Source organism: Narcine bancroftii, chromosome 6, assembly GCF_036971445.1.
Source record: "Narcine bancroftii isolate sNarBan1 chromosome 6, sNarBan1.hap1, whole genome shotgun sequence".
Lineage (NCBI taxonomy): Eukaryota > Metazoa > Chordata > Chondrichthyes > Torpediniformes > Narcinidae > Narcine > Narcine bancroftii.
This window is the reverse complement of record NC_091474.1, coordinates 51,740,317-51,761,290: the sequence shown is the minus strand read 5'-3', so window position 1 is coordinate 51,761,290 and position 20,974 is coordinate 51,740,317. Positions and strand designations below refer to the sequence as shown.

Genomic DNA, 20,974 nt, shown 5'->3' with positions numbered 1-20,974 from the left:
CCTCACCCGCAGGAAAAGGAATCTCAGGGTTGTATTTGATGTATGTACTCTGACAATAAATCTGAAATCTAAATCTAACCAATCCTCTATCCATGCTATTACATTATTCTCAACTTTATGCATCCTCATCTTATGGATGTCTTTTATAATACACCACTGTGCTATCCTTGTGCAAAAAAGATACGATTTTTGAAGAGTTGAAGGGGATTGACAAGGGCAGGGCATTGAAGGTTTTATGTACAAGGGTTTTATGTTAAAGGGTTAGCAAGGTATTTGACAAGGTAATGCATGGTAGACGTGTACAGAAGGTCAGCAGATTTTTCTTATTTTCCTTTTATCAAAAATAAAGGAAAAGGGTCGAGTGCTTACGTGAGGCATACAGCAGGGCTCAAGGGGATGCAGAGCCACTTGCAGCACCCGCATTTGGAAAATTTTGAAAATGTATACACAAAATGATCCATTTCAAGCCATTAAAACTAGTCATTTTAAACAAAATCAATTTTTTTTTACAGTGAGCACAGTATATCAGACAGACACAACCATGTGTACCTAACTCGAAGCAGGCTTGACCTATGTTCAAACCAGAGTCTGCTTCTCCTGACCTCAAGCAGTACTTGCCCATAACTAGCACACCCTTGCCCAATTTGCCCAATACCCTTGCCCAACTTGCAGCCAATCCCCAAGTAGTTAACTACTACCCTGCACCCAATCCCCAGGCAGCGCTCCTCTCCAACCTGTCCTCAGTCCCCAGGCAGATCCCTGCCTAACCTGTAACCATTTCTTTGCACTGATGTTCATCTATTACTCAGGGTTTTTCCTCAGCTAACCTTAAAATCAATTCGTCTTTCCCAATCGTTTCTTTACATTGGTTTTTGAGAAGTGGGTAAAATCACATGGAAGCACTTTTGGCATAAACAGCATGACATTGCAACATGTCAGAAATGCTTTGCAACTGAGGAGTGCATGGGTATGTGCAGCATACTGCAGGAAACGTGCCAGCCAAAGTCAGCAAAGCAACATCCTAGCACTGCACAGAATGAGCAGAGGGAGTCAGAGCGGGCAGGGAGGACACCATGGAGGTGGATTTTAAAAATGTGGAAAATTCACATGTGTGGCGGTGCACATCCTCATGGCAAATTGTATTGCCACATGGCGGGGCAGCCATGGGGAGCTGGTGTCGTCAGGGGTTCTCTCTGACTCCAGCCTCCCTTCCAGCGCGCACCCTGGGCAGTGATTATGATGCCACCACGCACGTGGTGTTACAGAGTTCTGTGTTGTGAGGTTTTATGTGTTCTGTGATCTATGAATTGTGTGGTTTTATGTTAAAAAGTGACAGTTTGCCTGAGAGAGCCAAGGTGAAGGTGGACTGCTGAGCGAGTGGGATATGAACTGAGCATGTGCAGAAAATGATCTAAACATTTCTGGTCTTGGACGATAAACCACCACTGGGTGGTGCTGTGGAGTGGAAGTCAGTCCAGAGCATGAGTCATGGTCTGGAGGTCAGTTTAGAATGTTGGGATTTCAAAAAAGGATGAACATTCCGAAGGCAGCCAGAAGGATCCGGACGGACCAAGCCAGTGGTTCCTCTCTCTGCAAGCAACACAAGAAGACAACTTCGAATTTTGTGCTCTCTCTCTCTCCCTCACACACAAAGATCTTTTGGCTTCAGTTTACCAAACAAACTGAATTTTGTTTTTGATCTTTCCTTCGGTTGAAATCAAATGTTTGTGAGTCTTGTGTGTTTTGTGTTTGTTTTGTGTTTTTCTATGGTCTGGTTGGAAATATAACTTAGACTTTAATTACATATGTTATATTTAGGCTGGGGCATTTATTAATTTTATATTTCTTTGGCTTGGCTTCGCGGACGAAGATTTATGGAGGGGTAAAAGTCCACGTCAGCTGCAGGCTCGTTTGTGGCTGACAAGTCCGATGCGGGACAGGCAGACATGGTTGCAGCGGTTGCAGGGGAAAATTGGTTGGTTGGGGTTGGGTGTTGGGTTTTTCCTCCTTTCTCTTTTGTCAGTGAGGTGGGCTCTGTGGTCTTCTTCAAAGGAGGTTGCTGCCCGCCAAACTGTGAGGCGCCAAGATGCACGGTTTGAGGCGATATCAGCCCACTGGCGATGGTCAATGTGGCAGGCACCAAAAGATTTCTTTAGACAGTCCTTGCACCTCTTCTTTGGTGCACCTCTGACACGATGGCCAGTGGAGAGCTCGCCATATAACACGATCTTGGGGAGGCGATGGTCCTCCATTCTGGAGACATGACCTACCCAGCGCAGTTGGATCTTCAACAGCGTGGATTCGATGCTGTCGGCCTCTGCCATCTCGAGTACTTCGATGTTAGGGATGAAGTCGCTCCAATGAATGTTGAGGATGGAGCGGAGACAACGCTGGTGGAAGCGTTCTAGGAGCCATAGGTGATCCTGGTAGAGGACCCATGATTCGGAGCCAAACAGGAGCGTGGATATGACAACGGCTCTGTATACGCTTATCTTTGTGCGGTTTTTCAGTTGGTTGTTTTTCCAGACTCTTTTGTGTAGTCTTCCAAAGGCGCTATTTGCCTTGGCGAGTCTGTTGTCTATCTCGTTGTCGATCCTTGCATCCGATGAAATGGTGCAGCTGAGATAGGTAAACTGGTTGACTGTTTTGAGTTTTGTGTGCCCAATGGAGATGTGGGGGGGCTGGTAGTCATGGTGGGGAGCTGGCTGATGGAGGACCTCAATTTTCTTCAGGCTGACTTCCAGGCCAAACATTTTGGCAGTTTCCGCAAAACAGGACGTCAAGCGCTGAAGAGCTGGCTCTGAATGGGCAACTAAAGCGGCATCGTCTGCAAAGAGTAGTTCAGGGACAAGTTACTCTTGTGTCTTGGTGTGAGCTTTCAGGCGCCTCAGATTGAAGAGACTGCCATCCGTGCGGTACCGGATGTAAACAGCGTCTTCATTGTTGAGGTCTTTAATGGCTTGGTTCAGCATCATGCTGAAGATTGAAAAGAGGGTTGGTGCGAGAACGCAGCCTTGCTTCACACCATTGTTTATGGAGAAGGGTTCAGAGAGCTCATTGCTGTATCTGACCCGACCTTGTTGGTTTTCGTGCAGTTGGATTTGCATAGTAACCAGTGGGCATTGTTATAAGAGGGGGATTTGGAAAAAGTTTGAAGGTGAATTTTTGCAAAATAAAGTAATTGTTCATCTTTACCCCTGTGATATGCCTTCTTTGTGGTTGCTGGTTTGATCTTGTAACATAATTTGGGGCCATCGTCCGGGATCAAACCAATTTGGAAGCTTTAGGGGTGATCGACTTGTGTTTAGTTATCAGTCGTCTGAGTTTGACTCAACCTCCAGCTTGAAATTAAAAATAAACGGTGAGTGTATAAATCACCAGCAACTATGAATATTGACCAGTTCATAGCAAACCCTTCAGTGATTAATTTAAAAATGGCTAAAAAGTCAGAACTGATGGTTATAGTTGGCGTTAAAACTTCTTACAGTAAGAACTGGGATGAAAAAAAAGGAAATTGCCCAAAAGATTGTTAAGCATTATGTAGGAAAGGGGGTATATGAAGAAGTTGCATTAGAACAGTTTCCAAAGGAGAAAATTCAGAGGAATATTGGCTTTGAGAAAACTAGAGTTAGAGGGGAAAAAAGCAGGCAGAAATGGAGGAAAGGGCACAAGGGAGGAGAGAGAGAAAGAACAGAAACATGAGCTAGAACCAGCACCAGTTAAAATTAAAGCTGACTCTAATGCAAGGACAGGGAGAAGCCCAAAACTCACGTGCTGGTCAGTTGGAGAGGTTTCTGGTCAGTAGAGAAGTGAGGTTAGTTCCTCCATTTGAGGAAACTGAAATAAACCAGTATTTTCAGCATTTTGAGAAAGTAGCTGTAAATTAAAATGGCCACCAGACCAGTGGTCACTCCTGCTACAAAGTGTTCTTAAAGAGAAAGCCCAACAGGTGTACTCATATCTCACTGCACAACAAGCAGTTGATTATGAATTTGTAAAGCAGGCTATACTCCGATCTTATGAACTAGTCCCAGAAGCTTATCGACAAAAGTTCAGGAGTTTAAAAAAGCAGTAACCAAATCTTACCTGAATTTTGCTTATAGGAAGGTTGTGTGTTTTGATTGGTGGTGTGCCGCAATTAAAGTAGAACATAACTGATTTTTTTGAGGGAAATAATTCTGATTGAGGAGATTAAAAATTGTGTTCCTGATGATATTCAAGTGTACTAGACAGAGAAAAATATAAAAACTTGGCAGGATATGGCTAAATTTGCAGAGGAATATCCTTTACCCACAAGCCTAAATGGACACCAGGGAAAACCTTTCAAAGGAATACTGTTGATAATCCAAGTAGAGTAGAAAGAAAATCTAGAAGTGAGGTTAAAGGAAGAGAGGAAGAGAAATGGGTGAAGGAAAGTTTTTTGAGTGTTATTTGTCACTATTGTAAGAAGCCAGGTCACATAATAGCAAATTGTCTTGAAAAGGAAGAGAAAGGAGTGGTACCAACTCCCTGTGTTCAGAGTGAGAAAGTTAGGGATATTTTTAAACCATTCATCACTGAAGGTTTCATTTCGGTTAAAGGATCCAATCAAGTGCTAGTTAAAATCCTGTGGGATACTGGAGCAGCTCAATCGCTTGTATTAAGCAACGTTTTGAATTTTGGTGAGGAGACCGATACTGGAGATGTGAATTTATTTAAAGGCATTGGTGATGAAGCAGAGCCTATATCTTTGCATAGATTAGGATGAAATGAGACTTAGTTAATGGCCCGGTTACGATAGGGATAAGATCAAGTCTGCCAGTGGATGAAATTTCTCTTTCGTTAGGAAATTATTTAGCAGAGGATAAAGTCATACCTGCGGTGAAACTCACAAGTAAGTTTATGAGTCCGAAAAGGATTTGGAAATATACCCTGCATGTGCCATTACTAGAGCCATATCTAGAAAAAAGGTAGAAGTAGAGAAGTCTGTGTTGATCCTGTAGTGGAGGCAAGCAACCTAAGGATCCAGCTTTGCTGTTGTCAAGAGAAGAATTAATAGCTAGACAAAAGCATGATCCTGATCTTGCTGGGATGAGATAAGATTCTGTCTAACCAAGAAATTGAAACTGTGCAAGTAGGTTACTTTGTTCAAGTTGGAATATTAATGAGAAAGTGGAGACCACAAGTGATACATGTCAGTGAAAACTGGGTGGTAATAAGGCAAGGTGTAATTCCTAAAACTTACAGAAATGAAATATGAAAGTTGGCTCATAGTACACCTTTAGGAGGTCATCTTGGAGTGAAGATGATGGTAGAAAATATAAGGAAACAGTTTTATTGGCCGAAATTAAGAAAAGATGTTGTGAACTTTTGTAGAACCTGTCACACTTGTCAACTGGTGGGTAAGCCTAATCAAAGACCACCAGTGGCACCTTTACAACCCATTCCTGCTTTCGGGGAGCCCTTCTCAAAAGTGATAGTGGATTGTGTTGGCCCATTGCCAAAAACTAAAGCAGGAAATGAATATTTGTTAACACACATGTGCACAGCTTCAAGGTTTCCAGAGGCTATTTCTCTGAGAAACATTAAAGCAAAGACGATTGTGAAAGCTATGCTAAAATTTTTCACACTATTTGGCCTATCAAGGGAAATTCAATTGGACCAAGGGAGTAATTTTGTGTCTGGAATATTTCAACAGGTGGTGTATGAATTGTGAGCCCATCAAATTGTGTCGTCTGCCTATCATCCTAAAAGTCAAGGGGCCTTGGAAAGGTTCCATTTAACTGTGAAAAATATGATGAGGGCTTATTGTATGGAAAATAATAAGGATTGGGATGAAGGAATCCATTTGTTATTGTTTGGTATTAGAGAGGCAACTCAGGATTCTCTTGGCTTTAGTCCATTTGAGTTGGTGTTTGGTCATGAAATCAGGGGTCCATTACTATTGTTGAAGTAACAGTGTATTCATAATGATATACAATCAAATCTGTTGGTTTATGTTTTCAAATTTAAAAAGAGATTACATCAGGCTTGCGAGATGGCAAGGAAAAATTTAAAAACTGCTCAGGGAAAAATGAAAATTCGGTATGATCAAAAAGCAAAAATTAGGGACATTGAACCTGGCGACAAAAGTATTGGTTTTGTTTCCAATGCAGTCAAACCCTTTGAGAGCTCAGTTTTCAGGACCATACAAGGTGAAATCAAAAATTAACCAGGTCACCTATGTCATTGAGACGCCTGATCGTCGTGAACATGATTATACCTTACTTTGAGAAAATGATTGAAGCGGAGACTAGGATTCCAACCAAGGTGCTAGTTATAGAGGAAAGTAAGGAGTAGATAAGTTTCATGGAAGATCATGGAGCACAGAGTGATAAGCCCCAGGCTGGAAAATTCCATAGTTTTACAAAACTTAGAAACCGTTAATGCATTTGATTAAATCAGAAAGGGAAGAAGTGAAGACATTACTTATGACATTTAAGGATATATTCCGAGATGTTCCAAGAAGAACTAACTGTGGCTTGTCATGATGTGGAAGTCAGTGATGCTAAGCCTATTAAGCAGCATCCTTTCTGAGTTAATCAGGAAAAGAGCAGATTGTTGGATCAAGAGGTAGATTATATGTTCAAAAATTACATCATCTGAAAATCAAGTTCAAGTCGGAGTTCACCCTGTGTTCTGGTGCCTAAGCCAGATGGCTCAATTAGGTTTTGTACAGATTATCGAAAGGTAAACATGGTGATGTGTTCCCTATTCCCAAAATAGATGATTGTATAGATAAGGTGGGGAAGGCCAAGTTTCCTACAAAGATTGATCTCTTAAAAGGATACTGGTGTGTTCCTTTGATAGAGAAAGGCAGGGAGATTTCTGCATTTGTTACACCTTCAGGATTGTATGAGTATAATGTTAGGCCTTTCAGGATGAAAAAAAGCACCTGCAACATTTCAGAGAATGATTAATGCAGTAATTCAGAGTTTAGAGCAAACAGGAGCCTATATCAATGATTTAGTCATTAGTACAGATATATGGGAAAAACATGTTTGATTTAGAGCAGTTTTTTCAGAGACTGGTGGAAGCACACCTCACAGTGAATTTACACAAGAGTGAGTTTGGGCATGTCACTGTAATTTATCTGGGTTATGTGGTAGGACAGGGACAGGTGGCACCGACCGGTTGGAGCAAAAATATTGGCTATCACTGTGTTCCCTATCCCCAGTAATAAGAAAGCTCTTCGGAGATTTCTAGGTATGATTGGATACTATCGTAGATTTTGTAAAAACTTTGCAGAAATTGCACTCCCATTAACAAAACTACTTGGAAAGAAAGAAAAATTTATCTGATCAGATGCATGCCAGGAAGTGTTTCTGAAGTTAAAGGCCATTTTATGCCATCAGCCTGTACTTGTGTCCCCTAACTTTGAAAAGCCGTGAACACCAGTGACGAAGCGATTGGTGCTGTACTGTTACGGAAGAAGGATGGTGATGGAGTAGAACATCTTATTTCATACTTCTCATAAAAGTTTAACGACCATCAATGAAATTACTTGACAAGAAAAGGGAGGAGGTAATGAAAAGGGATTACAGTGAGATGGGACAAAAGCTGAAAGACAGGATCGCTAGGGTGGTGATCTCGGGATTACTACCTGTTCCAAATGCAGGTGATGAAAAGAATGTAAGGATAAGGAAAATGAACGTGTGGCTGAGGGGCTGGTGTATAAGGCAAGGATTTGGCTTCTTGGATCATTGGGATCTCTTTTGGGGAAGGCATGATCTTTACAAGAGGGACGGGTTTCACCTAAATCCAAAAGGTGTCAACATTTTGGCAAGTATGTTTGGTACAGCAGTGGGGCAAGGTTTAAACTAATTTGCCAGGGGTATGGGAACCTGAGTGATAGGGAAAAGGGTAGGGAAGATAAAGAAATGGCCAGGAAAAGTAAAATAGGAAAAGTAATTTTGGGAGGAGAAAGTAAAAAATCAGATGGTGCAGTGAGTTTTCAGGTCAATGATAGTGTTAAGAAAATTACAAAGAAAAATAGTGGGCAGAAAATTTGTTCTATGTTCTACTAGTCATCAGCCACTGGTGGGTGATCCACACCCAACTTTTGTTTAGGGATTACTACCTTTTGGTAGTTGTTTTTTTTTGCGGGGGGGGGTTTCTTTTTATTTTTTTTCTATTTTCATTTTATTTAGACTTTAATTTGTGGTTTCTTTTTCTCCCATTGGAGGGCCTATTTATGTTGATCTGAGTCTTTATATATTGATATTATTAGTTTTTAGTAATATTAATGGATATGTCAAAGTTGAAGTTTGCTACTTTTAATGTTCAGGGTTTAAACAGTCCGATGAAGCGTAAGCGTATTTTTATCAAGTTCGATCTTTGGTAAAACGTGTTCGGTAGAGATATGATTTTATTTAACACCTGAAAAATTGAAAAAATATGATCTTTAGGAATCAGATTTGTGTTTTAGATGTGGTAACGTTGTTGGAATTTTTTTTCATGTGGTTTGGGACTAGATAAACTTCAATTTGTTTTTGTGTATTTAGCGCTATCTATAGCGAAAAAATGTATTGCAAGTATGTGGAAAGATACAAATATGATTGATATTAATAGATGGCATGAGATGAAATAGTTTAATAATGGAAAAAATTACATATGTTTCACGGATAACTATAGTTTTTTATTAATAGGTGGTTGTTATATTCAAATATTTACATTTTGATTTATATTGACTAGATTTTAATATGTATGCTTTACTTTTCTTTATTTTTTCTTTTTTCTTCTTTTTTTTTAATATATATAAAATATAACGTTCATGCTTTGTTTATTGTTATATATGTTATTTATTATCTGTATTTTGAACAAATAAATAAAGTTTTTAAAAAAAGATCTTTTGGCTTCAGTTTACCAAACAAACTGAATTTTGTTTATGATCTTTGCTTTGGTTGAAATTGAAATTTTGTGAGTCTTGTATGTTTTGTGTCTAAGTTTTTCTATGGGCTGGTTGGAAATATAACTTAGACTTTAAAATGCATATGTTATATTTAGGCTGGGGAATTTAATAGTTTTACACCATTATAGAAATTTGCATAGTAACCAGTGGGCATTGTTATAAAAGGGGAGATTTTGAATTAAAGTTAGTAATTGTTCATCTTTACCCCTGTGTGATATGCCTTCTTTGATGGTTTGATCTTGTAACAGTGGTTTCTGAGCTCAAGCTGCCCTTAAAGGGGCATGTGCTGAATTTGAATAAATAGTCGTTAACAATCTTTGGTGTGGTAACTGCGTTTTTCTCCAGCTGCTCACAGTGCCACAGTGTTGACCCCAACGGGGCCCAATGTCTATCTGGACCCAGTTAACGATGAACGCAGCCGAGGTAAAAGCCATAGCCCTCAAGCTTCCCCCTTTCTGGCCCCGTCGTCCACAAACGTGGTTCAGGCAGGCGGAGGCACAATTTCACCTGCGTAACATCTCAGCCGACGCCACGAAATTCTACCACGTCATGTGCGTGCTGGATCAGGAGACGGAAGCAAGGTTGGACGACCTCATTCATCGATCACCAGCAGTAGGCAAGTCTACCGCCCTCAAAAACCTGCTCCTGGGGAAGTTTGACCTTACTCCCCAGCAGCGTACTTTCAGGCTCTTACATCTGGACAGGTTGGGGGATCGCAGCCCTTCAGCCCTCATGGATGAGATGCTGGCTCTGGCAGAGGATCATGAGCTGGGTTTCCTCTTCCGCCAGATTTTTCTGGAACAAATGCCAAAAGATATCCGACTACATTTGTCTGAAGAAGATTTCACTGACCTCCGTAAGGCTGCAGCCCGGGCAGATGCCTTCTGGCACACAAAGCAGAAAAACGAGGTTTCCAAGCACAAGCCAGAGGAAACCCAGTCAACATGGTGCTTTTAACGCTAGCGCTGGCAAGCCCACAAGTGCCGCCAACCCTGCAATTTTCAGAGATACGGCCAGGCCAACCGCCGTTGATGGCTGTGACGGTTGGCCACGTTAACAGCCTCCTTTACATCACAGACAAATCCACAGGCCACAAGTTCCTGGTGGACACAGGGGCTGAGCTGAGCGCCCTCCACCCGACAGTGCTGGAAACTCATACCCAGGCCCCCGGTCCAATCCTCCGGGCCGCCTACGGCTCTGGAATCAAGACCTATGGCACCTGTAGGGCGCAGATACAGATCGGGGAATAAAAGTTCACATGGAAGTTTGTGCTGGCCTCGGTGGGCACGGCGTACGACTGGGCACGGCGGATGACAACAGACCCAGAATTACCACAGTAGCCGCTGCCAGGAACGAGTGCGCCTCGATCCTCAGCGAGTTTTCAGCCATCCTGGAGCCATGTTTCAATATCGCTTTCCCCTGACACGGAGTTTTCCAGCACATCTCCACACAAGGTACTGTTGCACGCCAGAGCTAGATGGCTGTCACCGGAGAACTGAAGCAGGCAAAGGAGGAATTCTCCAGGCTCCAGGAGTTGGGCATCGTCCGGAGGTAGGACAGTGCCTGGTCGGCACCTCTGCACATGGTCCCGAAGTCATCTCTCGGTTGGAGGCCCTACGGAGACTACAGGCGATTGAACAATGCCACGACTCCAGACAGGTACCCGGTCCCCCATATCCAGGGTTTCACGGCCAACCTCCATGGCGTGTGGTTCTTTTCTAAAGTCGATTTGGTGCGGGGATACCACCAGATCCCGGTACACCCCAACGACGTTGGAAAGATCACCATTATCATCCTTTTCTGCTTATCCGAGTTCCTCTAGATGCTGTTTGGGTTGAAGAACGCAGCCCAGACGTTCCAGCGCCTCATGGACGCGGTGGGTAGGGATTTGGACTTTGTCTTTATCTACTTGGATGACATCCTGGTGGCCAGCCGCAGCCACGAAGAGCACAAAGCCCATCTCCGTACCCTGTCTGGCAGAGTTCGGCCTTACGGTCAACAAGGCCAAATGCCAGTTCGGGAAACAACTGCAGTTCCTGAGGCACATCATCTCAGCATCTGGGACAGCTCCGGCACTGGAGAAAGTGCCAGCCGTCCAGCATTTCCCCAAACCCTCCACCCTTAAAGGCCTACAAGAATTTGTGGGGATGGTAAATTTCTATCACAGATTCTTCCCCAACGCCGCCCACACCATGCATCCTCTATTCACATTGATCGGGGCAAAAGAGAAGACCCTGGCCTGGTCGGAGGAGGCGGACGAGGCCTTCACTGCGACAAAACAGGCCCTCGCCGAGGCGACACTACTGCTACACCCGCGCCCGGAAGCACACACGGCGCTATGGCAGTCGGGGGAAGTACTGGAACAGTGGCTGGACGGGCAATGGCACCCACTGGCCTTTGTCGGTAAGCTGTTGCAGACACCGGAATTAAATACAGTGCATTCAACCGGGAGTTCCTGGCACTGTACCTGGCCAACCGCCACTTACGTTATTTCTTGAAAGTCAGACCTTCACTGTTTTTACTGATCACAAGCCCTTCACTTAAGCACTGGCTATGGCCAAGGACCCGTGGTTGGCCAGGCAACAGCGCCACCTTTCCTACATGTCCGAATACACCACGGACATCCTGTACAGGGCAGGCAAGGACAATGTGGTCAAGGATGCGCTCTCCCGCCCGGCCATCAACACGTTAGCTCCCGACCTAGACTATGCGTGATTAGCGCAGGCCCAATAGCACGACACCAAAATACAAGCTCTCTGGACCGCCATCTCAGGTCTGCACCTCGAGGATATCCAGCTTCCTGACTCTGCCCAGCCGCTGCTCTGCGACACTTCCACTGGCTCACCACGCCCGGTAGTTCCACACGAATGGAGGGCAAGGGTTGTCACCTCCGTCCACTATCTCGCCCACCCCTCAATAAAGGCAACCGTGAGGATGGTGGCTCAACGATTCGTCTGGCATGGACTCAAGAAAGAGGTGGCGGCGTTAGCCCACAACTGCATCAGGTGCCAGGTGTCTAAAATTCATTTCGACTCGGCAACCCGGAGGTTCCAGCATATCCATGTGGATGTCGTGGGCCCCTTGCTGGTGTCCAGAGAGTCACGCGACCTGTTGACTATAGTGGACAAGCAACGAGATGGCCGGAAGCCATCGTGGTCCGCGAGGCATCAGCGGAGACGTGTGCCAGAGCCCTGGTCAGCCAGTGGATCGCTCGTTTTGGCGTGCCGGTGCACATCACAAGCGACAGAAGGTGTTCCGTTTACCTCCACACTATGGACTTAGTTGGCGAGGCTTTTAGGGATAATACTTCACCACACCACGGCCTACCACCCACAGTCTAACGGGTTGGTAGAGAGGTTCCATTGGCACTTGAAGTCTGCTCTGATGTCAAGGCTTTCCGGCTCGGACTGGGTAGACGAGTTGCCCTGAGTCCTCCATGGGATCAGAACAGTGCCCAAGGAGGACTTGCCAGCTTCGTCAGCAGAGATGGTTTACAGCGTGCCACTCTCCCTGCCGGGTGAATTTTTCAGCCCATGAGGAAGGTGAACGGCTCGACTGGCCAACCTAATCCCACCTCCCCCATCACACCACGGTACCCGACCATCCCATTGACTCAAAGAACTGGATGTGGTGCAATTTGTATTTGTCCAGAGAGAACCACAGGGGGCCCCGTTGCAGCGCCCATATGAAGGTGCATATAAGGTTCTCCAGCAGTCGGGTGGAACTTTCACCTTAGATGCGGGTGGGAAGGAGGAACTCTTTACTCTGGACCGCTTAAAAGCCACTCATTTGGACTTATCCCAGCAGGTGCAGATGGCCGTGCCCAAGCGCCAGGGCCGACGGTCAAAGCGGTAGGACGCGTAGCTGGTTCTGGGGGGGGGGGGGGTTGTGGCGGCGCCTATCCTCATGGCGAACTAGCCCCGCGTGTATCGCCATGTGGCGGGGCAGCCTTGGGGAGATGTCATTGTCAGGGGTTCTCTCCGACTTCAGCCTCCTTTCCAGTGTGCGTTCTGGGTGACATCACCACGCACCTGGTGACTGAGCTTGAGCTGCCCTTAAAGGGGCGCGCGCTGAATTTGAATAAACAGTTGTTAACGATCTTTGGTGTGGTGACTGTTTTTCTCCAGCTGCCCACAGTGCCACACATGCCCGCTTTATGCATTCCAATTCTACTCAATCCTACTATTTATTTCAAGGTATTTTTATTACATTATGGTTCCAGAGAGAAGTAGCTGCCAGTTTTTTTTCTCCCTCTTGAATAGTGGGGTCACACCTGCTACCCTCCTGTCCACAAGAATAATTCCACAATCTACAGAACCTTCAGAAATGACAACCAGGGTATCACCATCTCCAAACACACCTCTATCAATTTCTGTGAGGTAGATGAACAGAGGAGTCACGTGATGGAGTAGTGGCCGGTCAGGGAACTCCAGCCCTCTCCGGAAAAGTTTAAAAAAAAATACACAAAACACAAAGGTACAAGAATAAAAATTAAAACAAAGTGAAAGTAAAGGTGGGAAGAAAATGGCAGCGAAGAAAGAAAAGTCGAAAGCAACGGGAAGAAGAGAAGAAGAAAGAACGTCGGAAGAAGAAGGTGAAGGCCTTACCTGTTCGAAGCACGCCGCGGAGAGAGAAGCCCGCTCCCTAAGGACAGTGGAAGTCCCGAGCTCGGGACTACAAAAATGGCTCACGGAGCCAAGTAAAAGTGCGCAATGCACATGAAAAAAAAACACTGACAGGAGGGGGGACCAGCTGAGGAGTCGATCTCCACAGCTGAGGATGACAGCTGCAACACAACAACAGGAAGAGAACATAGAAAACAACGAGAACAAGAAAGAAGAGTAAAAAGAAAACAAGGAAACAACAGATGACCAACCCAGAGGAAGAAGAAGAAGAACATAGAGAAATGGAAAAAGAAGGGAATGGCAAGACAATGGATATTTTTTTTAAAGAATATATGGAATCAGTAAAAGAATGGCAATTACAAGAATTTAGTGAAATGAAGGAAGACACAACTAAAAGAAGAGAATTGGCAGATAAAAAAATAAAATATGAAACACTACAAACATACAAGGTGGAGAAGAACATAATGAAAACAAAACAGAAATATTATGAACTAGGAGAAAAAACGCTCAAAATTCTAGCATGGCAGCTTAAGACAGAACAAACTAAGAGAATGGTATTGGCAACAAGGAAAAAAGACAAACAAATCACATATAATCCAACAGAGATTAATGAAAACTTCAGAGAATTCTACGAACAATTATACCAAACTGAAAACGAAGGGAAAGAAGACAAAATAGATGAATTTTTAACTAAAATTGAACTACCAAAATTACAAATAGAGGAACAAAATAAATTAACAGAACCATTTGAAATAGTAGAAATACAAGAGATAATAAAAAAACTACCAAATAATAAAACACCAGGAGAGGATGGATTCCCAATAGAATTCTATAAAACATTTAAAGATTTATTAATTCCTCCCCTCCTGAAAGTAATCAACCAGACTGATAAAACACAAAGCTTACCAGATTCATGCAAAACAGCAATAATTACAGTAATATCAAAGACAGGGAAAGATCCACTCGCACCAGCGTCATATAGACCAATATCTTTACTTAACACAGATTATAAGATAAACTATTAGCAAACATATTAGCCGACTATGTACCTAAAATAGTAAATCTAGACCAAACTGGATTTATTAAAAAAAGACGAACAACAGGCAATATTTGTATATTTATTAACTTAATTCATGCAGTAGAAGGGAATAAAGCTCCAACAGTAGCAGTTGCTTTAGACGCAGAGAAGGCCTTTGACAGAGTAGAATGGAATTATTTATTCAAAGTATTGCAAAAATTCAGTTTACCAGAGAAGTAAATTAATTGGATTAAAGCATTATATAAGGGGCCATTGGCGAAAGTGACAGTAAATGGATATATATCAAAGCAATTTAACTTAAGCAGATCAACAAGGCAGGGATGCCCACTATCACCCTTATTGTTCGCGTTAGCTATAGAACCACTAGCAGAATTGATAAGAACAGAAAATAAAAGGGATAAAAATAAGACAAGGAATATAAAATCAGTTTATTTGCAGATGACGTAATAGTATACTTAACAGAACCAGAAATATCAATAAAAGAATTACATAGGAAATTGAAGGAATATGGAGAAGTATCGGGGTACAAGATCAACGCAAATAAAAGTGTAGCAATGCCAATGAATAATGCGGATTTCTCAAAATTTAAGAAAAGAATCACCATTCAGATGGCAAATGCAAGCAATACGATACCTAGGTATACAAATAAATAAAAACCTCGGCCATCTATATAAACTCAATTATTATCTACTAATGAAAAAATTACAGGACGACTTAGAGCATTGGAAAGACTTACCACTAACACTAATAGGAAGGATAAACTGTATTAAAATGAACATTTTCCCAAGGATACAATACCTATTTCAGGCATTGCCAATACACTTGAAGGAGAAATTCTTCAAGGAGTTAAAGAAAATAATATGGAAATTTTTATGGAAAGGGGGGAAACCGAGGATAGCATTAGATAAATTAACAGAATGGTATAAACAAGGAGGCTTACAACTGCCAAACTTTAAAAATTATTATAGAGCTGCACAATTAAGATACCTATCAGATTTTTATCAAACAAGGGAAAAGCCAGATTGGACTAGATTAGAACTAGATAAAATATGGGAGAAGATACCTGAACATATATTATATAAATGGGATGAAGAATTCTCCAGTATTACATCATCTGCTCAATATTTGGAAGAAGATTCATGTAGAAAGGAATAAAACAAATTACCAATTACCAAAACTAATACTGACGCAAAATCAGTTAATCCTTTTTACAATAGATAACCTTTCCTTTAGAGCACACATGTCAAACTCTGGCCCGCGGGCCAAATATAATTTGGCCCGCAAGATCATTTCAAAAATGTATTAGAGGTGGCCCGCCCTGCAGCGAGAGCCGATGCTGTTTTTTGGTAATGTCACCCCCACCATCCTCCCCCTTCATTGCACATCCTTCCCCATTGTAACACAAGAAATTGTAACACGAGAAGTCTGTCGATGTCATCAGCCGGCAAGCCAGTTGGAAGGCTCCCCGCACAACCAGTCACTTCTCCCACCTGTCGAGCGGTGCGGCGGATGAGCGAGCGCCTGTGATTTCCTGTCGGCGCGACGGACATGGCAGGCTGCGCAAGGCCCCCGGGCAGTGCGAGCCCCGCGCGACTGGCACCGGATGGCCCTTCCACAGCGCAAGCGCACTTCTCCCGGTCGCCACGGCCTTCAGCGCTTGCACCCGCGCGGACCCTAGGGACGGCTGGTTCGGCCCTGCATGTGAAGAGAGAGATGGTGGCTGTCCGCAAAGGCTGATCGGCAGCGCGCTGGGCCTGAGTGGGTGGGTAAGCAGGGGTGGGCAGAGGGTGTAGGTGAGGAGTAATGGGCAGGGGAAGTTATGGTGGTGTGAGGGGCAGTTAGAGGGAGGGATGAGTAGAAGGAGGGGTGGATAGGGAAGAGGTAAAGGGGAGGGGCAGGACGAGTAGGGGAGGGGTGATTAGAGGGTGAGAGACGGGTAGAGGGAGGAACAGGTTGAGGGGAGAGGCAGTAGAGGGGCGTGTATAGGATGGGGTGGGTAGAGGCAGAGTGAGTGAAGTTATGCTCTGGAACTATGAGTAGAGGTTGGGTAAAGGACTGGTCAGGTAGAGGGATGGTGGGTCGAGGGTGAATAGAGGCCTAGAGCCTGAGGAGTGAGCAGGAAATGTGGAGTCCTGATGCAGGCCAAAATGGACACAGCCTGTGAATGCTGACTACATCTCCACAGGGACCAAATAGGTTTCCCTCAGGTCAAGCAAAGGGTGAACTTGAGCTACCTACTCCTGACCTGTAACATTATCCTCCTAAAGTTATATCCTAAAGTTTAACATTACATATATTGAAAGAAGAGAAAACATGCAGATGTTGTTGAAAATTTTCAATAAATATTTAGTTCGGCCCTCGACTTAGTCCAAGTTTTTAATTTTGGCCCTCCGTGAATTTGAGTTTGACACCCCTGCTTTAGAGAATGGGAGAAAAAAGGGATCAAAAGAATAGAAAATTGTTTTTCAGGAAATAAATTACTATCCTTTGAACAATATAATATAACTCAAGATACAGTGTTGGCAAACTACCAACTGAAATCCTACTTGAAGGACAAATTGGGAAGCAGTCTGAGGTTACCAGAGGGAAGTAATTTTGAATATGTGATTACAGATACAATGATAATCAAAAAATTTATAACAAATATGTATATTAAACTGCAAGAAAAGGAGAATGAGGAAACAAATGATAAAACTAAACAAAAATGGGAACAAGATTTAAACATAAAGATAAAGAAGGAAACATGGGAGAAGTTATGCTCTGGAACTATGAGAAATACAATAAACACGAGGTTATGTATGATACAATATAACTGGATACACAGGCTATACATTACACCTCAAAAGTTAAATAAATTTGACCTAACAGTATCTGACAGATGTTTTCATTGTAAAAAAGAAATGGGAATAACAATTCATGCAACCTGGACGTGTGAAAAAGTGAAAAAATTTTGGGAAGATCTAAACCAGATATTAAATAAAATTACAGAAAGCAATATACCAAAAAAAACCCAGAGATCTTCCTCCTAAGTAACATAAAAAACAAAGAATTTGGACTTGATTTGGATGGTGCACAAAAAAGATTTGTTAGCCGTAGCAAAAAAATGTATTATGTCAGCCTGGAAATTAGAAGATAACTTGAGAATACAACAATGGTATATAGAAATGAATAAATGTATTCCATTAGAAAAAATAACATAATTTAAGAAATAATATTACAATATTTGAACAAATATGGGAGCCATACATGAAACACAATAGAGAAAACCTACCAGGGACATCTACCACCTAAAATGACAGAAGGAGAAGGAAATGAAAAGAATTGACTCAGTGGAATTTCTTGTTTATTTTTATTGAGTGAAAACATTGTTTGACTGGTTTAATGTATCTTAGATTCTGTACTTAGGGAGGTAGGGAGGGTGGGATGGGAAGAGGGAGGGGGGCAGAAAACAACACTGTATATATTTGAAAAGGAAAATGTACATATCTTGATCAATGTGGTTTATAGTGTGAAAAATAAAAAAATTTTTAAACAAAAGGTAGATGAACAGATACTTGGAACTAAGTGGGTTTCAAGCTCACTAATTTCCCCAATGCTATTATTTGGCTAGTATGAGCCTTCATTCTCAAAAGGCTTTTGATTCTCTTATTTCTAGCAAGATTTGCATCTCCATTAAAATAAGTGTTTAATTCCTCTGCCATTTCCTATTCTCATTACAAATTCTCCTAGCCTGTGAAAGGACTGCATTGGTGATTTTTTTAAATTTAGACATACAGCACGGTAACAGGTCCTTGTAGCCCATAAGTCCATGTCACCCAAATACCCTAATTAATCTACAACCCCATACGTTTATAACATGGGAAGAAACCAGAGCGCCCAGAGGAAATGCACGCAGACACGGGGAAAACATGCAGTGGGCTGATATCGCCTCAAACCATGCATCTTGGCGCCTCACAGTTCGGCGGGCAGCAACCTCCTTTGAAGAAGACCGCAGAGCCCACCTCACTGACAAAAGACAAAGGAGGAAAAACCCAACACCCAACCCCAACCCACCAATTTTCCCTTGCAATCACTGCAACCGTGTCCGCCTGTCCCGCATCGGACTTGTCAGCCAAAAACGAGCCTGCAGCTGACGTGGACATTACCCCTCCATAAATCTTCATCCGCGAAGCCAAGCCAAAGAAAGAAAAGAAGTGTCTGATTTGAACCATGGTCCTTATTGCTAGTGTTGTACTAACCGCTACACCAAACATGGTGCCTGTAGTTATTGTTGGAAACTAAAAGAAGAGAACTAAAATATACTAAGAGTATGGATTTGGCATCCAACATTATACCAACAATAGCAAAATGAAAAGTAATTTCAGGTTAATGTTATCCTCTATCCATTGTCTGTGTTAAACATAGCATCTAACCTGTGCCAGAGCCAAACTGAAGCCAGGACGAGCTGCTTCACGAGTTGCTGCCAGTCCCTCAATAAGTCGCATAATTGTATACTGAAGCTCATCACCCTGGAAACAGAGTCAAGTGTTATTTCAATTTTTGCAGTGGGCCAACAAATAATCTACACTTGTGGTATTCAAATCCAAAAGGGCGTATGGTCCAACCCCCTCACCCTTCCTCCGTTCCAACACATCCCACCCCCCATCCTGACCCATTCCCACTCCTATCCATTCCCACTGCCCCATCAATCCATTCCGAACTTTCTACCACTCCATCTGTTCCAGACCCCTGCCCCACCCCATCTATTCCCACTGCCCTCTGTCAATCCTGAACTCCCCTGCACCACTCTCTCTGTTCCAGCTCTCCCCACCTCATCCATTCCCATTGCCCCCCTATCAGTCCCGAACTCCCCCTGCAACACCCATCTGTTCTGGCCCCCCCGCCCCACCCCCATCTATTCTGAACTCCCCCCACCCCATCTGTCTAAAATCACCCCCCCATCTGGCCTGAACTCCCCCTTTCCCCCATCTGACCTGAAAATCCCTCTCCTGTCCCTAAATCCATCTGCCCCAAACCCCCATCCCTTCCCTGTCCCCCACCCTCCCAAACCCCCATCCCTTCCCAGTCCCCCACCCTCCCAAACTACACCCTCTCTCCTGCCCGATCCGAAGTCCCCACCCCTCCACCACCTGCCTATCCCGAACTCCCCACACTCTCCTCTCCCTGTCCATCTTAAAGTCTTCCTCCCTCCTCTCTCCTAAAGGGATGAAGTCCAGACTGTCCTTGTGGTGCTCAGAAAACAATCTGGTATCAAATTCCTTGAAGACGAGAAAGCTCATAATGGATTTAAAGAGGAACAATATGGCCCCAGCTCCATTGTATATTAATAGGAACTGTGTGGAAAGGGTCACAAGTTTTAAGTTTCTGGGAACTTATTTGGCAGAGGATCTTTGCTATAGTCAAGAAAGCACATCAATGTCTCCATTTCCTGAGAATCCTTAGGAAAATCAATTGCCAGGAGAAGTTATTGATGTCCTTCTATCACCGCTCTATTGAAAGCATGCTGACACTGCATTCTGGTTTGCTAGCTGTACAGTAGCAGATAAGAGGGATCTTCAGAGGGTTATCAATAAGGTGTAATGGCTCACCACTAGGCAGGCGAACTGGCGCCATCGGGGGTGTTCCCTTCCTCTACCATCAGCACGGGGCTCAGAAGCCCGTGCTGGGGGACCACATGACGCCCAGGTGACGTCAGCACCCTCCAGCGCGGTTCTCAACCAGGTACGGGCTGGGAGTATAAGTAAATCCCAGCAGCCTGCAATAAACGAGTCTGCTCACTGAGCTCAACCCGTCTGGTTGTGTGTGTTCTTTCAGGAGCAGTGGAGCTGCCGCTACAAAGGCCCAGAAGATCACGTGGCGCCTCCTTGTCCTCTTTGGAGGATTTATTTCAATTTCACTATATCGGGAAGGCAGCTAATATCTTTAAGGATTCTACTCACCTGGGACATCATTTATTTGACCTATTGCCCTTGAGTAAACTATACAGATCCATTAACTCATAGACAAACAGACTCAAGAACAGTTTTTACCCCAGAGTCATCTGAGAATTAAACTCTGCCAATTAGTGTATTTTTGTATTGTTTTAATGGTACTTTTTTAAAAATTGTTTTTATATGTTCTTGTATGTTGAATTTGAGTACGGTACCATGGTCACGATTTTAAAATTTTGTTGTGTTTTCTTACACAACAAAGTACTTACTTTCCCCTTCTCTTCCCTTCTCCTTTACCATTAACCCCTCCCCTACTTCCCTTTCCCCTTTACCATTTTAACCCCATCCCACACTCCCTCACCCCTTTCCCCCACCCATCCATCCATTCCCCTTCCTCATACCCCACGCATCCCTTCCCCATCCCCATTATCTTTCCTGTCACCCCTTCCCC

The 20,974-nt window shown here is 43.5% G+C and overlaps 1 protein-coding gene across 2 annotated transcripts in view; it reads right to left on the bottom strand.

Moving 5' to 3' along the window:
- mybbp1a (MYB binding protein (P160) 1a) overlaps positions 1-19,099 on the bottom strand; it is a 179,272-nt gene extending 160,173 nt beyond the window's left edge. For both annotated transcript variants that reach the window (XR_011340085.1, XM_069884983.1), the window contains exon 1: positions 19,006-19,099. Coding sequence is in view for 1 of the 2 variants with exons in the window: in XM_069884983.1 (XP_069741084.1) it covers positions 19,006-19,077 (72 nt within the window). In the remaining variant the exon portion in view is untranslated. The remainder of the gene's footprint in view (positions 1-19,005) is intronic.
- Between the last annotated feature and the right edge of the window lie 1,875 nt (positions 19,100-20,974).